The 21429-nt window shown below is 36.3% G+C and overlaps 1 protein-coding gene across 2 annotated transcripts; it reads left to right on the top strand.

Annotated features, from left to right (window-relative positions):
- Positions 1-9531: 9531 nt before the first annotated feature.
- Positions 9532-13948, top strand: LOC145118989 (Nucleic acid-binding proteins superfamily). Of its 2 annotated transcripts, XM_079054634.1 has the most exons (14): positions 9532-9647; positions 9739-9962; positions 10210-10399; positions 10804-10876; positions 11015-11162; positions 11381-11481; positions 11629-11769; positions 12063-12198; positions 12276-12419; positions 12525-12682; positions 12762-12836; positions 13014-13155; positions 13254-13514; positions 13626-13948. In XM_079054634.1, exons 2-14 carry the CDS (start codon positions 9741-9743, stop codon positions 13746-13748), a joined length of 1914 nt encoding a protein of 637 aa, XP_078910760.1. In that variant the 5' UTR covers positions 9532-9647; positions 9739-9740; the 3' UTR covers positions 13749-13948. The 2 variants fall into 2 exon arrangements, with proteins under 2 accessions (XP_078910760.1, XP_078910759.1); XM_079054633.1 differs by lacking the exon at positions 9532-9647 and having other exon boundaries at positions 9659-9962.
- Positions 13949-21429: the final 7481 nt, after the last annotated feature.

Below are 21429 nucleotides of genomic sequence, written 5' to 3'. Positions count from 1 at the left end.
GGTGGTGGCGTGGCACGGAGTGCCAGTCTCCGTGATTTCAAACAGAGATGTACGGTTTACTTCCAAGTTTTGGAAGAAGTTCCATGACGAGCTGGGTACTCGTCTACATTTTAGCACCGCTTTTCACCCGCAGACCGATGGTCAGAGTGAGCGGACCATCCAGACTCTGGAGGATATGTTGCGGGCGTGCGTACTAGACTTTGGTGGTAGCTGGGATACCTATCTTCCTCTAGCTGAGTTTTCGTATAACAACAGCTACCACGCGAGTATCGACCGACCTCCCTTCGAGATGTTGTACGGGAGGAGGTGCAGGACCCCGATATGCTGGGGTGAGGTAGGCCAGAGGGTCATGGGGAGCACCGAAGTGGTGCTCAAGACGACCGAGAGGATTCAGCAGGTCCGGAGCAGGCTTCAGACTGCTCAGAGTCGGCAGAAAAGTTATGCCGACAAGCGTCGATCAGACCTGGAGTTCCAGGTCGGGGATAAGGTTCTCCTGAAAGTGTCGCCTTGGAAGGGCGTCATCCGATTCAGGAAACGGGGCAAGTTGGGTCCCAGGTATATTAGACCGTTTAGGGTTGTAGCCCGGGTGGACAAGGTGGCATACCGGCTGGATCTGCCAGCCGAACTCAGTCAGATCCACAACACTTTCCACGTCTCCCAGCTGCGGAAGTGCCTGGTGGATGACTCAGTAGTGGTACCCTTGGAGGACATTCAGGTTGACGACAGCCTGAATTATATCGAGCGGCCTGTAGCGATCCTCGACCGGAAGTCGAAGGATCTGAGGAACAAGAGGGTTGAGCTGGTAAAGGTGCAATGGCAGCACCGGAAGGGCTCGGAATAGACATGGGAGCCGATGGATGAGATGATGGAGCATTACCCAGAGCTGTTCCAGGATCGAGCAGCAGACTTCGAGGACGAAGTCTAAAATAAGTGGGGGAGATTGTAACACCTGGTTCTTGGTACGTATTCTTTTATCAAATCTTTAAATGTTTAGCATTTTGGGTCTTGGACTCGGCGAGTTGAAGGACCAACTCGCCGAGTAGAAGTGGGGTGGGACGCGGGGTTTAAGTGATGTACTCGGCGAGTCGGGTCCCCGGACTCGGCGAGTAGACCCTGTTTGGACAAAAACCCTAATCCAGGGGTGTGCACCCTATTTAAACACCTTAACTCGGCCTCCTTCGTCCCATTTACTCCCAGAAGACCCCCATAGCAAACCCTAGCCGTTATTGAAGAGTTTTAAGGCATTTAGAGTGATCTTGGTGATTTTGTGGTTCAAGGAAGAAGGAAAAGCTTGAAGGATCAAGAGGAGGCTAGAAGGATTCAGTTGTGAGCATCATTTGCAGTCTTCAGAAGGTATAAAGTCTATACCTTGCTCTTTCATTTGTTAGATCCCTCTTTGGGAAGATTTAGGGCTTTTATGAGCCATTTTGGTAGCCAACTATGACAACCCGAAAGATTTTCCGTTAACATAACCCATGCCGTTAATAAAATTTATTTTATTTTGGGTTTTCCATTAACTTTCAAATTAAATAATTCATTTAGAATTATTATTATAATTTCGTATGGGTTGAAACGAAATATTTATTTGAGTGAAAACACTCTAAATAATCTTTTGAAAATTTCTAGACTACGACTAACACGGGTATTGGTCATTTACCCGGGGTAAAATATTAAGCTCCGTTTAATGCCGGTGTGGGTGTATTCCCACCGGGTCGCTAACTCTAGTCACATATAAAAAGGTGGAGTGACCACCATTTGAGCTTTTCCCACACTTCAACTTTCTCTCACTACTCTCTCTCTAGAAATCGGATCCTCTCAAAGAAATCTTCACTTTCAAGCTCCAATTTGGTAAGTGATCCTTCCTAACTAGTTGTTTATCCTAACATGCATGCAAATCCATGTCTTAAACTCCCAAATGCATCACAAACTCGTGTTTACGGTTTTGGGGAGCCTCCCAAAAACCGTAAACTCCTCCAATGGGGGTTTTGAAGCCCCAAAACCCTTCCAAACATCTTCTAATGCTTAGATCCTTACATGCATGGAGTTAGAACCCCAAGATCATGAGTTTTGGGCCATGAACATGAGTTTACGGTCCTTGAATATTCAAGAACCGTAAACACCCTTTAATGGGGTTTTGATGCTCCTTAACCCTTCCAATGCATGTCTAATGGCCTTGAAACTTGTTTGAATGATCTTAGAACCCTAAAACATGTCCAAAGAAGTGTAAACATGAGTTTACGGTTTGGGAACGTCTCCCAAAACCGTAAACACCTTCCAAAGGTGTTTTAATGCTCCAAACACCTTGCATGGCTTGTAATTGAGTCTAGAACTTGCATGAATGGCCTACAAACCACCAAAACACTTGGAAAATGGACAAACATGGGCAAAGGTGGTTTACGGCCGTAAACCCATGAGTTTACGACCGTAAACTCCCCAAGGTGGGTTTACGACCGTAAACCCTTGAGTTTACGACCGTAAACTCCACAAAGGTGGTCCAATGACCGTAAACCCTTGAGTTTACGACCGTAAACTCCACAAAGGTGGTCCAATGACCGTAAACCCTATTTCCTAGGCCATTTCATGTCCCGATCATTTCCTAAGCCCTCGAATCAACACTAGATCCTTCCTTTGTGCAAGATGAGACCTTGGATCACTCAAACTACCACACCCATGAGTTTACGGCCGTAAACTCATGGGGGATGTTGTCTTTGGACCGTAAACTCCCTAAGGGTTTACACTTGAAGAGTAAACACCTTATCTAGGCCCTACACTCCTTAGATACAACCCGTACCATCACTAACACTTGAATTGAAGTGTTTTTCGTGCCCCGGAGTGTATTATCCTACTATCTTGGTAAATCAAAGTCTAATTAGATACAATTATGTATCTCTTCATGCTACATAGGAACCTCACGCGTGTTCAAGCCCTAAACTGAATACTTAGCATCAAAATCAGCACATTCTCGTCAGGTGAGTTCATACCCCTACACCATTTTCTATGTTTTTCATGTTTTCAGGGGGGGAATACAAGCAAAAGTACAAGGAAACTTGTGCTCAAATCGATTTATTCGTATAACAATACTACATGTTCAATATGTTTTAAACATTGAAAATCCGTTTTAACCAACTGTCTAACTCGTGGAGTTAGTTTTCAAAACCATTTGTGGAACTCATTATAAAATGTTACATTTTTACATTTCACAAGGATTTCATGACATTTCATAAAACGGGATTTTCTATACTATTACTTGTAAAGTTCATTATTCCTATGATTGGAGACACGTCCTCGGTAACACTCCACAACGGATACGAGAGTGGAGGACTACTCCCGTAACCAGAATCTCTTGGAGGGAGAGCGTGACTTGAGTGTATAGATCTATACGGGACTGACTACCCCGCACCCTGCTGCTAGCTACAGTTGGATCGTCAGGTCCATGGGTGACAAAAGTCATAAAATGACGATGGACCACTTATTGCCATGTCTAGTCTATCGTATGGTTATGGAACTCGCAACTTAGATAATGGAATTTTACTGATAAAGTAATAACGAACCTAGTGAACTAACCTTCTAGTAATAACTGTTTTTGATTACTACCAGTTCACTACTTACTTATTAGTTTTGTGTACGTGTCAAAACTAATATGCTTACTACGGGATACTAGTCATTCAGTATGTTTCACTCAAACGATACAAGTATGGTAGATACTTGTACACATCATTTCAGAATCGATAACCAACGAATGTTTTACATAAGAAAACACAGGGTTTTCTTGGGATAACGAAACTTTTCATAAACAAGGTTGTATGGTACATCGAACGAGAAATCAAACCATATTTTCATAAGGAAATTTGCAGTATTTTCTTAATTCAAATTGTGTAACAAAGGGATAACCAAACTACTTTTATAAGAAAATACGGGATTTTCTTGGATATCAACTGTTCATGAAACAAAAGGAAACTGAATCTTTTTCCAGAAAACAAACCGCTTATGAACTCACCAGCTTTATGCTGATATTTTAAAACTGCTTGTATTCTCAGGGCATCCATAGACAGGTACTCCTGCTAACCTTTTTGAAGAAGACGGAGCATATAGAAGACTCGTCTTTACTTTTGTTCTAACCTATGTATCTAAGAAAACTTGTAGTACTTTATTTTCAAACAAATGTAAAACTTTCTTATGTAATGTAATGGTTGTGTTTACTATGCTTGCTATGTACATTGGTTGTGATACTCTACATGACGTCACATCCGCCCCGGAACGTTTCCGCCATCGGTTTCGGGGTGTGACACCAACCATGTTTGCAAACGTGGTTGGGGGTTTGAGCTTCTGAATGACATCATTCAGAGAGTCACTAGGCAGATTTGGGTTGCTTTTGCACCCATGAAAGGTTCCATGTGCCATATGAGCTTGTTTTATGTCCTTTTGAGCTCAAAGTCCCATGAAAGCACGTAAAGGTTGTAACTTTACGTGTTAGATCGATTGTAGAAGCTTGGATCTATCTTTTGATCAAAGGATGTACATCAGAAAGCAAAGATTTAGGGTATGGACGTGACCAACTCGGCGAGTCCACTATTGAACTCGGCGAGTCTAAGGGTTTTGCCCTTTCTGTTGAGGGTCAAAAGAACCCAGTTGAGTGTGGAAAGGTTTTAAGGGGGTCCCAGGGAGTGACCCAACGTTCTGGACTAAGCCATTGTGCTGGAAGTTAATGGGGCTCGGCGAGTGCATGAACGGACTCGGCGAGTCCAAGGCAATCTCCTTAGAACTCGGCGAGTTGTTCATCAACTCGGCGAGTTGAGGACAGAAGTTGTTCATCAGATGAAGGTGAACACGACGAGTTGTTCATCAACTCGGCGTGTCGGATGAGTTTTCATGTGGAGTTCGAATGGGAGAGGAACTCGTCGAGTTGACGGCTCAACTCGACGAGTAGGTGCACGGATGAGGACGAGTAGAGAGTGGGGGACTCGACGAGTTGACGGCCCAACTCGGCGAGTCGGGTCAACTGGAAGTTGACTTTGACTTTGACTTTGACCTTGACTTGACTTGGTTGGGGGTAAAATGGTCATTTTACCCTAAGTATAGAGATCAGTTCCTAACTGAGTATTGTGGGGTTGTAGCCGGAGGATTTCCGGAGCAGCAGCGGACGGAGGTTTCCCGCACAGATTATCAGCGACTAATTGTACGAGGTGAGTTACCTTCCAGTAGCGGTGGGTCTACGGCCACAATGCCGGCCCACCAGTAGGAGTTGCATGATAGATGATTGTCTCTGTGATATTCATCTAGGGTTGTTACTACCTGTGATATGTTATGTGCTAAAATGATATGACGCTATGTACTAGTGACGGTAGGGGGAGATAGTCCCCAGATTACCGGCCGATAGGGTCGAAGGGGCGGTCGTGCCCAGACATGCTAGATAGATTATGTGATAAATGTGTTATGTGGTAGTAGTAAGGGGGTGAAATAGTCCCCAGTACCCGGTCGAGAGGACCGAAGGGGAGACCAGCACCCAGATATGCTAGTCAGTACCCGGTCGAGAGGACCGAAGGGGAGACCAGCACCTAGATATGCTAGTCAGTACCCGGTCGAGAGGACCGAAGGGGAGACCAGCACCCAAATATGCTAGTCAGTACCCAGTCGAGAGGACCGAAGGGGAGACCAGCACCCATATATGCTTGTCAGTACCCGGTCGAGAGGACCGAAGGGGAGACCAGCACCCAGATATGCTAGTCAGTACCCGTTCGAGAGGACCGAAAGGGAGACCAGCTCCCAGATATGCTAGACAGTATCCGGTCGAGAGGACCGAAGGGGTAGGTCGGGCACCCAGATATGCCGGACAATATATGTATGTTATGTAACTGTATGGTATGTGGTACGATGAGGGAACTCACTAAGCTTTGTGCTTACAGTTTATAGTTTTGTTTTCAGGTACCTCTTCGTCGAAGGGGAAAGAGATGGCGCGGTAGCGGCACATCATACACACACATTGATTTCCGCATCATGAGTTATTCTGGGATTTGTACTCTGACATTATTATGTTTTTATAAAATGGTTTCCGGACACACGACATTTTTATGAAATGATATGATCAGTGAATGTTTTATTTCTAATGTTTGCTAAGTATATGTTTCAAAAATGAATTTTTTGGCTCGTATTTTGGGATGTTACAAAAACGTAAGGTTCTTCCCAAACTAAGAAATTTGACGAAATTAAATAAAAAACCAAATTTTATTAACGGAAACTGGGTAAGGATAACGAAAAAGTTTCGGGTTGTCACAGAGGTTTTACGACATCAGTTTATGACATACAAATATTTCTGTCATAAAGGCTCTATTTGTGTATTTTCTTGATGCAAACTTTTATATTGAATATTTATAAAATACTCCCTGATAGTTTGCAAAATAGTCACAAAGTTCCCATTTTCGAAAATCACTAGAAATAGTGTCAACTTATCAAGGTCCCTTTTTATAAGTTTTATCTCTAGACATGAAAGCATAGATCAAGGGGTTAAGTTGGACACAACCAATAGTTGGGAGGCTCTTTTGTTCACAAAGTATCCTCTGTTCCTTATGAAGTTGTGAAATCTTACGTTCATGAGGATATTACTAAAATAATAATTTAATAATATTTCACACACACATACAAACATACGTATACATGCAATTATTCAAGTATTTAGGCAAGATTTGACTTGTACTCTCCCCCAAAAACATTAAAATATTAAAAAAGGTGGGGTATGAAGCTCACCTTGAGTTGGTTGAGGAGTTGTTTGGAGTTATGGAGTGAAGATCTCAAGCTTAAACTTTTGGCTGAGATGAGGAACTTCTCTGGGAAGAATGTTATCCTAAGGTTGATTATCACATATTATTATGAATAAACTAATATGGATTCATCTTGAAAATTATGTAAAATCTTAGATGATGGAGAACTTACTTTAGAAAAACTCCAGGGACGATTTGAGAAATTTTGCTTCCAGCAAGATCCTTGTTCTTGCCCTTGGGATAAGCTTTTGAGAGGAAATGAGAGAAGTGAGAGGAAATGGATAGCCCAATCTTTCTTCTATTGTCGTTGTTCTAGTAGTTTAAGAAAAGGGAGGGAATCTTTGGTGCATGGGGATCTGATGGTCCAAGCTTTGTTATTTGGTGGGTAAAGCATGGGATACTGTGATTTGCATGGGGAATGAGAATTTCATCAAATCACAAGGTCAACCTTTTTGTCCTTATCTTGATTTAGGATAAGATCTTCCTAAATCCCAAACATTTATTTTATGTAAATATGTTTAAAATAATTAATTTTGGCATAAAATAGGGGTTTAAGGGGTTTAGGATAGGAAAAATGAGAGTTTGGTGTGATTTCCGACGTCAAAATGCCTTAAAATGATGAAATGGTCCGGAAATGGCAAAAATCCGGAGCTTAGAAGCGAAATCCGAAGTCCTTATGAAATTTCCGGAGCAAAGGAGTAAATTCTGAAGCAAACAGTGAAGTTCCGGAGCAAATCTCGCAATTCCGGAGTGCTCTTCTCGGATTCCGAAATCAATAGGCGAGGTTCCGAAGTCCTTTGCGCAATTCCGGAGGTCCGGACCGAAGATGCGAGGGTTGGCCAGACTTCCGAAGTAGACCTAAGCGAGGCCTTCCGGAGCTTACACATTCCGGAGCAGTAAGGAGGTCCGAAGCATGGGGGTTCCGAGGATGTGGCTTCTCTTGGCTCCTTAGGAGGCATTCTGGACCAAGAGGTTCAGGACCAAGAGGGTTCCGGACCAAGAGGTTCAGGATCAAGAGGGTTCCGGACTAAGAGGGTTCCGAACCAAGAGGGTCATTTTGGGGTTTCCTCTTCCGGTTTTGAGCTGTTTTCGACTAAGGAATGTGCTTAGAGAGATTTGAGAGAGATTTCACATACTTGGAGAGATTTGGGAGAGATTCGATATACTTGGAGAGATTTCACATACTTGGAGAGATTTGGGAGAGATTTCACATACTTGGAGAGATTTGGGAGAGATTCGATATACTTGGAGAGATTTCACATACTTGGAGAGATTTGGGAGAGATTTCACATACTTGGTGAGAATTGTACTCTATCTTTCCATGGTCCATTAGGAACCATAAAGTACACTTTTAATGTGTTAGCACAAGTCTCACAATAGTTATTGCTTACATGAGGACGAAATTTCCTAGCCAAAATGCTAGTTGTGACAATTATTTATATGATAAATTTGTCAATCATCTACAGATAAATATTACCTTTGTGATGCCGCATACACCAACACCCGTGGATTTATGGCTCCCTACCGCAATACTAGGTATTGGTTAGCCGATTTTCGAAGAAACAGAGCTTTAACAAAGGAAGAAAGGTTCAATCATGCTCATGCACAACTTAAGAATATCATTGAACATGCTTATGGTGTATTGAAGGCGAGATTTCCAATTTTAAAACAAATGACTCCTTATCTTTTTCCAGTGCAAAGAGACATAGTCATTGCTTGTGTTGCGGTCCATAATTTTATAAGGAAATACGATATTGAAGATGAATTATTTACGAACTTTGAACAAAACACTATGGTTACTCCTAATATGGGTGGTGGAGGAAGTGAGGGCCAAAACATAGAAGGTATAGAATGGGGTTTAGAAGTCGTTGACTATATGACTACTTTGCGTGACCAGATTGCTAATCAGTTACTTTCAAATGGTTCACGTTAAATGATGTACCTTTTTTTATTATGTATGACAATTTGTATTTGGATTTTGTATTACACTTTGTATTTGGATTTTAATTAATGTATGTTTAATTTGGATTTTATATGATAACTTGTGTTTTTATAATTTTTTTATCCAGCACAAGAAACAACACAAGGGTAATATAGTCATTTTTTTCATTCAGCACAACCATTCAGATAAATAATCAAACAACATAAACTCAGTCAGATATGAACTCAGTCAGCATTTCTAACCCAGACAGCTTCTAATCCAGTCAGCTCTAACCCAGTCAGCAACTATCAAACGACCCCTTATAAGTAGATGACCTCTAATAAGAAGAAACAAAAACAAAATAAATTAATATTATAAACACACCCACACCAAATGATCTCTGCATATAAAACACTATGCAACACCGGTCCATAATGAATATAAAGAGGGCAACACTAAACACATAAATATTGTATTGATACATAAGTATTCGAAAGTAAACAAGTCGATGAGAAATGCTAGTAATACAAATACAAAGTAAACATGTAACACTAATAAGTAAATGAAACTTAATGGCAAATTCAACGAAGGCAAAAGAAACTAGTCCCGAGATTACTCTTACAATTCGACACACACAATTTCAGTTATGTAGTCTGTATGGTTAAAAAAAAAACATGTTGGTGACCCCCTTTGATTTTTTATACTTTAATATGCACTCTTTTCACTATTCGGATTTTTAAAGTGAAAACTATAAAATGGTCTTTACGAAACTAACAATTAAATCACTTAAATTCAAAATAAAATATTAAAACGATGTATTTAGACTTTAATTGATTAGGGCGTGTGCTATTTGCATTTTACAAATGGAGAAGGTTACCATTCCCTCCAAACTCCCGCCAAAATTTCCATCTACCCAAACTAGGGTTTCCACCGCCAATCGTTAAAAGTCACAGTTCAGAACCAAAGTGGAGGTATAAATCATCAATCATATGTTCATTTTTCGTAATTATAACTGATTTTAGTCCTCGGATTCAATACCGATCAATCAATTAAACATGGCAGCCATGGAGGTGGATCAAGAACAGAATCACGATGTAGAAGATGATCCTTTCCTTCGATTTGTGGATTACTCGATATCTGTATTATCCCCAGCGGATGACGAAGATGTAGTTGATGAAGAATCTAGTAGACCTGCTTGGAGCTGGGTTGCTGGTCGGATTATCAAAACTTGTAAAGCTTATTCAAGTGGAGTCACACCCGCCATTCTCCTCTCTGAACTATCGCAGGTTCTCTGGAACAAATTTTTGGAGTTTTGGTTTCAATTTTGTTTTTTAATTGGATTCTAGATTTGGGTTCAGTATTTCTTATCGAAGAAACTATAAATGCAAACCATCATTGTATCAACAGAACCAAAAGAAAAGCACATTCCTTTGACAAACAAACCGCTATTGTGTAAATTGGGGGCGTTTGGATGTGCGCTTCCAAGGTTTTTAATGTGATTTCTGTATTAAATTTTGAAACTTGTGTCTTTAGGCATGGGCTGAGAATCTAAGAGGTGGGTATTCTAAGAAGAAAAGGCCAGAATGTATTGATCAGTTGCAAAAGAAGCATAAGAGAGGAAAGCTACCCAACACAGTTACAATCGATTCAATCTATGAAAAGAATTTCTTGTCATTGACTAATGTTCTTGAGGTTGTCATAGTTGATGCTTTTCTTCTTCCAGGTATGTTCAAACCCCAAGTCATTGAATGTGAATAGGCTACTTTACATTGTATGGAAAACCTAAAGGTCATTGCATATTGGGATATGTCATGTTAGTATTTAGCTTTTAGAATTGGAATGCAAAGTTGTTTTAGAGACTCTGGTTGTGAGGATCCAGGATCTCATACCAGGGTATGCACTATCTTACAATTTCTTTTCAGGACATGCACTACAATAACAAATATCTGTTTTTCATTTTTTACACTACAAAATAATGTATATTTATTTATAGTATAAGGGTAGATTTTCACGACACTTTTATTCTAGTTATAAAATAGGATTTACAGGAAAAAAATGATCAAATTACAAGGGGTGGTTGCAAAACAAATAGTGTGAATTATGATGATGATCAATTGTTTTCTTTAGGGACAAATTTCTACATGCTTACCTTGGGAGATTTTTGGAGCTCCAATACTATTGATCTTTATCTTCATCGCAGGTAACAGTAACACTAGTAATAGTACTTTTTCAAAAAAAAAAAAAAAACACTAGTAATAGTATGAAGTATCAAGTGGCAATTTCTTTGATAACATGATTTTCTTGGTTTATAATATTTTATCAGTAGCATTTAACACAGGTTTTATGACTTGGCTGACCTTAAAAATGGAATATTGAGGAAAGGGAGAGAAATTTTCCTTACTGGATGTTATCTTAGAACAACCTCTCGTGGATCTGGTCGCCTACGTCTTCTACCAACAGAATATCTACTCATAATCCTAGATGAGGTAATTCCTAAACTTACTGTGGGCCCCACTTATAAATACTAGATCCCTCCATCTATTAGATTCTTAAAATACTCTTTCCAAAAAGACAACTTGCATATCTTTAGACAGTTTAAAATAGTTCTAAGGAGTAGAGTTTATTATGGGAAGCAATCTTGGATATGAAATGTGTATAATACAAGGGTAAAATGGTCATTTGACAATGGTGATTAACATTACAGGATGAAGATGATGACGCAATGCTGCTTGCAGCACAATTCTGTTCTGATTCTTTATCTTCAGTTTCTGTTGATGCAGGAATCTCGTATTCTTTATATGCTAGGTAAAGCCTTAGCCGACACCAAATTGACCATATTACCCTTTTTTCTATTTAGTGACTTGAAGACTGGAATTTATATGAACAATGTTTGAGACTTCATACTTATATTAATAATTAAGTTGAAACAATTTTATTGCTTAATCTGTACAGGATCGAGTCGATTGGATGTTTAGAAATTCAGGGGAAGTTTGGTAGCTTGCAGAGGAAACAAATTACTCTTGTAGACAATGATAATTTCAGGGTAAAATTTGTACTATGGGGTGATCAGATCATGCTTGCCAATCTTTTCAGGTAAATTAACACCTGTTTAATTTGTTATTCTTTTTATAAAAAGACCATATCAACCCCTTTATCTCTCAACTGTTTGCAACTTTTATTCTTTTCAACTTAAACAACTTAATACAATATCTCTATCTGGAGTAACTGTGTATACGTAATAATTCTTTCTTTTTTCGTCTTAATGAACTGTCTGAATGTGAGTGAATGACCATTTAAACCTTCTAGACCGAATAAATTGTTGAATATGAGTAAATGATCATTTTATTGTTGTGCATATATATAATCAGTAATGAAGTTTGTTGCAGTGTAGGAAGTTGGGTAGCATTGGATCGACCATTTGTTTCAGCTTGTATTGAAATGGATTCATCTGAAGAAATATCTCTGGAATATGGGAGTGTTACTCAACTCTATATGGTGCCTTTCATTCGACATGAAGAACAAGTAATCAATCTTTTTTGTCCACCATTGTAAAAAAAAAAATATTAAAAATGTAACTTTATTAACAAGGAATTGTTTAGGTATCTGTGGCATCAACACAAAATCATTATCAAGGGTCAAAAGTGTTGACTGCAGTTGATCCAAGTCAAGGACCTAAAGTTTCTCAGGTGACCTTGCCATGTGATTCTCGGGGAGCCATTGACTTCAGTAGCTACCCTTTCAGGGTAAGTAAGTTTGATGTTTACTTTTTAGCCTTAATTACAATATATTTGAAAAATCTTTGATATGTGCATTTCTATGATATTTTTGCATTTCATTTTTTTTTACAGTTATTTGCAGGTGATCTTAGAGACAAGATGACTAGCATAAGCATCTATGGCACAGTTACAGATATTAAAACCACAAATAATCAAGAATCCATATTCTTGTTGAGAATCCAAGATCCAACTGGAGGAATATGGGCTAAGCTACATTTTCTCAAATCTTGGTATTATTATTTCTTTTCTTTTTAATTTTTCCCATCAAGAAAACATATAGTTTATTATCTGTTGGATGTCTCTTATTAGGTCATTAGGGAAATTAAGCATTGGTCACACAGTATACATTGCTGGCTTAACATGCTCTGTGACAAAACACAAGAGGTGAGAACATATAAAATCATGTTGATTACTAAATTATTTTTGTGTTTAACAAAAAGAGTCAACCTTTGACTTTTGAGCTAAAGATTTACTTAAACTGTGAAAAAAAAGTATACCTATCTAAAGATTTGTATTAATATCCCGAAAACTAAAAGTTATTTTTTTTTTAATGGAAATCAGTATCGAAGTTTCATGGCATGAGAAAGAAGGCGGATCTTTCTTTGTTAACCTCAGTTGCTTACCAGCTTTGCTAAATTCTTCATGCCTTCACAAATCCTCCACACTTTCAGATCTATCACTATCACCCAAAACTAACACACATGTATTTACTCTTTCTTCTCCCTTTTTATATCTTCACATATTTTACATTATATTTAATAATACATGCTTATATGTGTAATTGTATATACACTCTTTCAGGTGTGTCGAATTTGGCTAGAAAACATCGAACCCTGTGATGTAAATTTACGATATTGTCACTCATTATGTGGACACACGGTTACAAAGAAACGTGGGTCCCACTGCAGCTTCTGTGGTTGTGACTGTGATGATGTCATCCATAGTTTCCATTTAAAAGTCACGATTGCAGATGATACAGGGAAAGTTATAGCCTGGTGCACAGACCACACAGCTACTGAGCTCCTGCAAATTTCTCCTGATGAATTCTACAACTTGCCTGAGGTATTTCTTTATTATTACATTTTCTCTATATACAAAATATTTATTATTTAAATACAAAGTAATGCATTTATTGAAGGTGTTATTATTTTATTTGTAAATGAATAATGACAGGAAGAGCAAATAATGTATCCGTCTTCTCTTGAGCATGAGAGGTTCATTGTTGCATTGGTTAATTCGGGATCAGCGGATAATATCTCCAATTGGGAAATCACTCAGGCATTGAAGTCTGACTAAAATATCAAATCTTTTTATTTTTGTTTTATTTAGCATCCAACAAAATGAAATTGAAAACAAACCGACTTTAGTTGCTATTTGTAACGCTAAGGACTTGGAAATCTATAACTTATGTTATACCCATAATGCTTTTATGATATCATTAAAAATTAGTCTTGTTATATATTCTGTTATCATGGAATAAATTACTATTGAGAATTTGAATTGTTTTTTTTAAACCACTGTAACATGATGATGATAGGATCAATTTAAGGTCCTACAAACAATGATAAGTGATTCATAGAGATAATTATTTGGCTTACAATAAACAATAACATCTATTTTCAGTGATGAAGATAAGGGAATTTACGACTGTTTTCAATGATAATTTCAAAGAGCAGTGTAGGGAAAGGTATATATATATATATCTATTTTCAAACCATCTCCCTAACATAGTGAAATCAGCAGGATTCGTATATAGGAAGTCTGCTTGTCTGACAGTATGAGCAACCATCATTTCTCTCTCCCAAAAAAAAAAAAAAAAAAAACCTTAAATTGTCGGGACTTCAGAAATTTCTCAGCTTGAATCCTATGCATCTCTTGATTATGTTGTCGGATCATACTTTCTCCATTGATTCGCTCCACCTGTGGCTGTGATGATAAGCAATTAATATGTTTCTCTCCTTTGTCAGCAAAGTCCAATCATCAACATACCTTCCTGTTGAAACTTTTCATTCAATTTTCTAGCAGTCATCAGATCTTCTTCCTCTTGATGTTTCTTGGCTACCAGCAGTTCCTTTTCTTCTTGTCTCCTCTTGGCTTCCTCAACCCCTGAATCATTTTTCTCCTCAAAATGTAAAGGAATAGACTGGGGTTCATCAGTAAGGATCCTTTTCCTTGTAGCTTTGGATGTCGTTGGAGGAGTTGTTGGCACTTCATTTTGCGGTGGAGAGGTGATGTAATCAATTGCATATGTTGAGTTGGAGTTGTTTTCTGCGTAGAGGGTGGAATATCAACTTTGGGTTCATTAGCAACCCTTTCTGAATCAGACAAATTCATGGGCTCTAGTTGTTGTGCATGTGCTTCAACTGGCTCTTCTTCCCTTTTTGTGGAGGTACCCACATCCACAAACTTAAGGGTTGTATATTTCGTCTCCCCTAGCTTTTCATACAAGGATTCAAAGTGTTTCGATAGGTTCTTACTAGGGTGAGCATTTGGACCGGACTGAAACTAGTTTTAGTGGTTTCACAGAAGTGGGTGGACCATGAACTGGACTTGTAGAGGCTTACCAGCTCCAAGTCCAAGTCCGGCACCGGTTTTGATTCTTGGGCTTTCTGGTTCATTTACCCATTGGACCGGTACAGTTTTTGTTGCATATGATACAAGTCGTTGAGACCCTATTGAAAGTTAGTTTTTTTTTTTTTTTTTTTTTTTAATAATAAAGTTAGTTTATTTATTACGAGGTTGTTATCTTTAGTCTATTCAAGCTTTGTTTATAGCACTTTCACATGTATGTTTATAACTAATACATTGTTAAATGTATGTAACATCCTCTTTTCACTTTTAAATTCATAAAGTATAAGCTTTTGTTTATAAAAATATAAAGTGAAAATATATTGGGTTTAGCTAAAATGATCTAAAGGAAAGTTTTAGTAGACGAAAATACAAAATAATTGATATAAAGAACGTCAAAAACGGAACATGTATGAGAAAGTTACAATTATCGAAGATAATGAGAAAATAGCAACTTTCAAACCAACACCAACAAATATTAAATATAACAGCCAACCACCCCAACTACTGGCATTAAATGCATTATAAATAGAGGACTTGTGCTCCTCATTTCATTGCACCTCTTCAAATCTCTCTCTCTCTCTCTCTCTCTCTCTCTCTCTCTCCATTGTGATTTGATTTCTCGTTCTAGAGTATCGTTAGCAAAACGCTGAAAGTTTTTGGAAAGGTCTTTAAAAGAAAAGAAAGTAAGCGTCGAAGTTACACTCACAGTCCTTCAGATTTCGTCAGCCGATTAAGTTACACTTACTCTTAACTATAACTGAAGATATTCTTAGTCATTGTTATGAACCCCACAAATATAAGATTAGTCTAGGGGTGTGTATGGGGAGATTTGGTTCGGTTATTGGTCAAAACCGAACCATAACCACTATAATTGGTTAATGTATTTCGATAACCATTTGGTAGCGGTTAATATTGGGTTTGGTTAACGGTTTTAGTCGGTTAATGGTTAATATCGGTTAACCAAAATGGTCAAAGACGACATAAAAATAAAATAATTTTCTATAAAAATTGAAAAAATAAAGTCTATCGTTATAAAAAGTGAATGATTGTGTATATATAATTGTATTGATAGAAGATTACTTATTATATCTAGCTCCAAATATTAATCTTTAGATTTTTAGTTCCTAATATAATTACATACCATATATTTAATATTATATTTTATTATTTTATTAAAAACACTTATTAATATTATTGGTTCGGTTTGGTTTATAATGGTTCGGTTTTAGATTAAAACCATAACAGAATCATATGTATTTGGTTAATCAAAATTAGAAACCGAACCATATCTTTTAGTAATGGTTCGGTTATATCGATTAATTTGATTATGTTTCGGTTTTTCGGTTAATATGCTCACTCCTAGATTAGTCATTAATTCCAATTAAAATACCGATTGGTCTACTTACGAGAATGATGTCTAGGATGGACATATCGACGTGGTTGTTGGATTTCAGAAAGACTATATGCCGAAATGGTCTTGCCTTCCGATTGTCTTGACTGGCCAATCCTTATTTGATAGTCAATCCAGTATTGTGAGATTAATGAAAAATTTAGATATCAGTTTTTATGATCAAATAGTCAGTAACCGGGTATAGCATTATAGGTTGATACGCGTTGTTGTGCCTGTCTTTGAACCAACCTACTTAGTTGATTCAAGACTGATCAAGTGAATTGCACTAACTCATTTATTATGTTCACTGTATCTATAAAAGTGTTGAATTGTATATATATGTTGATCATGAGTGACCCTATAAGGGGAAGTGATCAAAGTTAAAGAATGATCATGAGTGACCCTATAAGGGAAAGTGATCATAGTTTGTCATGAGTGACCTTATAAGGTAAAGTGACAGTATAGGGTTGGTACCAAAAATATGTGTTTCAAATTTATACGATAAGTATTTATCTGTTATGTGATATATACTTAATATAATGGATTAGTACTATGTTTACTCACTAAGCTTTAAGCTTATCATCGTTTATTAATATTTTCGAGACCTTCTAAGGTAAAAAAAAATGGAAGAATGCGATCTGACTGCAGCACCATCCACATTATGTTTAATATTTTTTAAAAGATTTATTTGAAAGACTTCCGTTGCTTACTCTAAATCAAGCGTTTTCAAAAGGAATATACATGATGTTTTATTATCAGTTTTTAATTGGGACGAAAACATATGCTTTTATCTTTTGTTGTAAAGAATCAGTGTGTTACAATGTCACAATGCTCACTTGGTTTATATGATGAGTAGAACTAGATCAAATACATTGTTACAAGGTTGTTATCTCCGTTTTTGTCTTAATTTTTTCAAGAAATGTCACTATCCCTGTAATCATATTGAAGTCCCAATTTTTCGATACTCTACCAAGCAGGGCCGGCCCGTGGGCCTGGGCAAGCTGGGCGACCGCCCCGGGCCCCCAAATACCAAAGGGCCCCCATTTTGCATTTGCTATATTGAGTTAGCCCATTATTTTTAGCCTAGTCCACTAATTATCAGGCCAAATTATAATATACGAGAGGAACCAAAAAGCGGGAGCAAGATGTCGAGCGTGCGTTCACAAATCCCTCTTTCCAAGGCTATCAACGATTTCTATGGAGATTCCAAATGTACCGCTTCCACTTCTCCAGACTCCACACAACGGTTACTTCTATTCTTCTGATTTTTTTTTCTTTTCTGATTTCTAAATCTCATTATCTCACAATTTCTTCCATCCCCTATGAATCTCTAATCGATTTTCCCTTGAGAGCCGAGAGTGCATCAAGCGATTCTTCATTCTTATTTTTGAAATTAATAGAGCAGGAGACAAGATTCTTGAATTTATTCTGAATCTGTGACTAATTTCTGAATCAGAAATAGCCTTAGTTAGTTCTAATTTCTGAAATACCCCTATGTTTTTTTATTTTTTGTTTCTTTATGAAGGATTGAATCATTCTGAAGTTTGAGACTCAAAGAATTCAAAGACTCAAATCATGAATTGATTTCTGAATCTATGTAAGTTTAATCTGATTCAAATTTCGATTTTTTTTCTTACAATTGAATATAATTATACAAATTTCGATCTTAGACTTTTAAATTCGATTTTTTTTTAATCTGATGCAAAATATTGATTCTTGTTCTTACAGTGTCTCATTCTAAATTCCAGATACTTGTTGTATTTCTGATTTCTGTTGCATTTCACTTTCTTACAGCAGATTAGAAAATTAAGAAGATTGAATAGTTTTGCCACATTACAAATTAAGAAAGATTTGCTAGATGATATTGAATTTGATAGAATAATCGATAACTTTGCATCTAAAAAATTGTTAAATGTAATTTTTTTAGTTTTTCTTTGTTATGTTTATGTATTAGGAGGGTTCATAATGTTTCTTTGTTGTTTTATATTTAATAGTTGTTAAGCTGTTTGGTGGCTTTTGATCCTGTTGGGAAGCTTTTTTTTTTATTTTTATAGTTGGGGAATCCCCACCCTACAATTGTATTATTTTCTTTAGTTAATAAAAGTTTTTAGAGATGTCATGAAGGGCCCCATTATGTATTTTGCCCCGGGCCTCAAATTGTCTTGGACCGACCCTGCTACCAAGATCCCTTTCATATGATTTCTATTTCAAAAATACATAAAAATGAATTATGATTAATCATAATGTAGAAAAGGAAAAACTAAAAATGATAAAAAGCTGAAAATTTTCCAGCCTTGATATCCTGACTTCAGGGGACTGTAATGCATTGAATATGTAACTAAAAATAATGAAATTACTCATTAAATTAAATGTTATAAAAAACCCAATATGACTTCAAACGAATGAGATATACATGTTTTAAATATTTCACAGACTACAAAAAGCTGTTGAAATGCTGAAAAAATAAAACAATTTGATCTTTTAAAATTATCGTCGAAACTAGTTTTGTACCAGGAACCGACCGAATCTATCTGGTTAAAATATCGGGCTGTTTTTGCATAATACAAAGAACTAATAACCGGTGGTGTGTATTTTTAATGCACTTGTTTTTTATTTATAATTCCTAGTCTATAGCATCTAAACCACAACTTACAGGCAGTAAACCTGATCGAGTATAATATAGTTTTGATAAGTAAGGGTGTTGAACTCAGGTGGAATGGTGGTGAATTAATAATATAATTTTTTTTATTATAAGTTACATTAAATAAACGAAAGCAATAAAAGATGGGGTTTTGATTATGAAAGCTCTATTAAATTAATAACTAAGTTAACTAGATAAACTAATTGTAAACGGATCATTTCAGGTACTTTGGTTCGATCGGATTTCATCTCAAAATATTGGAAAAATACTTCAGTGCAATGGTTATTTATTCATTATTCACCGATTCCTAAATTGACTAGTTTCCGGGTTTAGACAACTAATCCTTTGATTTTTGAGACTTTTAATTGTAGTGATCAAGTAAACTAATTATCCTAAAAATTAGTGTCTAATTTATATTATGAAAGACTTGAATTATTAGCATCAAAGATCATGAAGCTACTACACACGAATGGTCACCATATGTATTCTTACACATTAAAATTACAGACATTACTATTCAACCCTAGGTTTTGATCAAAAACTAGTCATACCAATTTTATGAATGTAAAATTAATATGATTCAAGCAAACTTAGATAGATTGATTGTCTAATCTATGAATTACTCAACAATAAATAGTAAAACAAACGACTTTAACACATAATGATCTTTTATCAAGAAAACATAATAAATTAAATAAGAATAAATAAACCAAAAAGAAAATTAATCCAAAAATCTCAATGATTCATATAATCTTAAATGCAAAGCAAAAAGTTTTAACACCTAAATCCAAGTAAATAAAGTAGGAAAACAATTGGAATACTGATCGTGATCATAAAAGCAAACCGGATGATTCCCATCATGAATCCGCTCTCGAATCATTGAGATCTTCGGTCCATATCAGCTTAACGGCCCTCCGACCGCCTTCTAGACTCTTAAAATCGCAACTCTGAGGTTTGTAATCATAGAAAACGAATGGGATTGTAAGATATTTCTGTTGAATTAAGGTGTCTAAGCTCATAAATAAATTTATATATACTTGAATTAGAAACAAAGTCCTTTTTGGGTTGCCTTCATAACTAGTAACCGAATAGAATGACATTTGGAGAGAAAGGTTGATTTATTGATTTATTATATGATTAATAAATTGTAATAAATGATTTGTTAATATGTTATATGATTAATATATTAATTGTAAGTAGTAATAATTAATTAATAATTAATCAAAATTAATTTAGATTTAATTATGAGTTAATTAGAATTAATTAAAGGTGCAAAAACCTAAACTGTAATTGTTCAAAAGTTAAACAAAGGAAGGCTTCCAAAACCTTCCACATGTGGACAGTTTTTGAGGAACTCAATTAGGGTTCCTGGAAGCTCCTGCAGATAAGGATCCTATATAATGCGATTGTTGTTGCGATTATTGTTGTTCTGGTTTCCATTATTGATGTGATTTAAGGATGGAGATGTAGACCCTATGTAGAGAACCGTGGGTGCAGAAACATGGTCGGAATATGAGGCGTTAACTTGACGAGATCAAGAGAACCACTGTTATAGGAACATCGTCCGTGAAGAACCTACTGCTGTCGATTGAGAGGAGATAGGAGGGAGAAAAGTGTAAAAGAAAAAAAAAAGAAGGGAGAAGAGTGCAAAAGAAAATAAAAATAAAAATAAATAAGTATAATAATGCTTTAATAAAATGGAAGATATCAATCCTCTTACCTCCTCTTGACGTTCGATCGATATATAATGTTACATAGGGCATATATAAGGAAATAAGACTTCATATCAAATTATGAGAAATTTATTTTCTATACTTATCTATACATTCATAATCTATCATTTATCTATTTGAAATCAGTTTTTGTAGTAGTGGACATCAATTAATTTAGACAATTTATTATCATAAAAAAAGTAGGCAATGTGAAAATAAATTATTGTAAATTTTTTTTTTTATCATAAAACTTTCTTATATTTACAGTTTCTGTTTAAGAATTTGTCATAATTTAAAGGGTAGATTTTATTGCCATTTACAGTCACCCCCAATTATTTTTCAGTTTTGAATGTGTGTTGATTAAATCAATATCAAGATTTGCTCTTTCACTTTCGCCAAATATTATTGCATATTTTCTAGCATCCTATATACCCCCATTGACGTGGTTTAACATTAAATCGTATGTACTAGCGATTTTTTTGCTCCTCTGTTGAGTACTAATTTTAAGCCTACAATGACTGTTTCTTCGTTGTTAGACTTTGCCATATCCTAAATAGATGCAATTACTTTACTTAAAACTAATAACTAACTTTGATCAATAATGAATAATAGATTATATTATTGGAAATACACAGTTTAATCTTTTATTCCTAGTGCTTAAAT

This window comes from Lactuca virosa, chromosome 6 (assembly GCF_052849685.1).
Source record: "Lactuca virosa cultivar CGN04683 chromosome 6, Lactuca_virosa_CGN04683_v6, whole genome shotgun sequence".
Taxonomy (NCBI): Eukaryota; Viridiplantae; Streptophyta; class Magnoliopsida; order Asterales; family Asteraceae; genus Lactuca; species Lactuca virosa.
This window is presented reverse-complemented; position numbering and strand designations above follow the sequence as displayed.

What these genes read in the sequence shown, in the direction of transcription:
- LOC145118989 (XM_079054633.1), top strand. Translation starts at nt 9,732, where the DNA reads ATGGCAGCCATGGAGGTGGATCAAGAACAGAATCACGATGTAGAAGAT. An exon ending in GATCTTTATCTTCATCGCAG is followed by an intron (nt 10,877 to 11,014) that starts GTAACAGTAACA and finishes CATTTAACACAG; the next exon opens with GTTTTATGACTTGGCTGACC. An exon ending in CACCCAAAACTAACACACAT is followed by an intron (nt 13,156 to 13,253) that starts GTATTTACTCTT and finishes ACACTCTTTCAG; the next exon opens with GTGTGTCGAATTTGGCTAGA.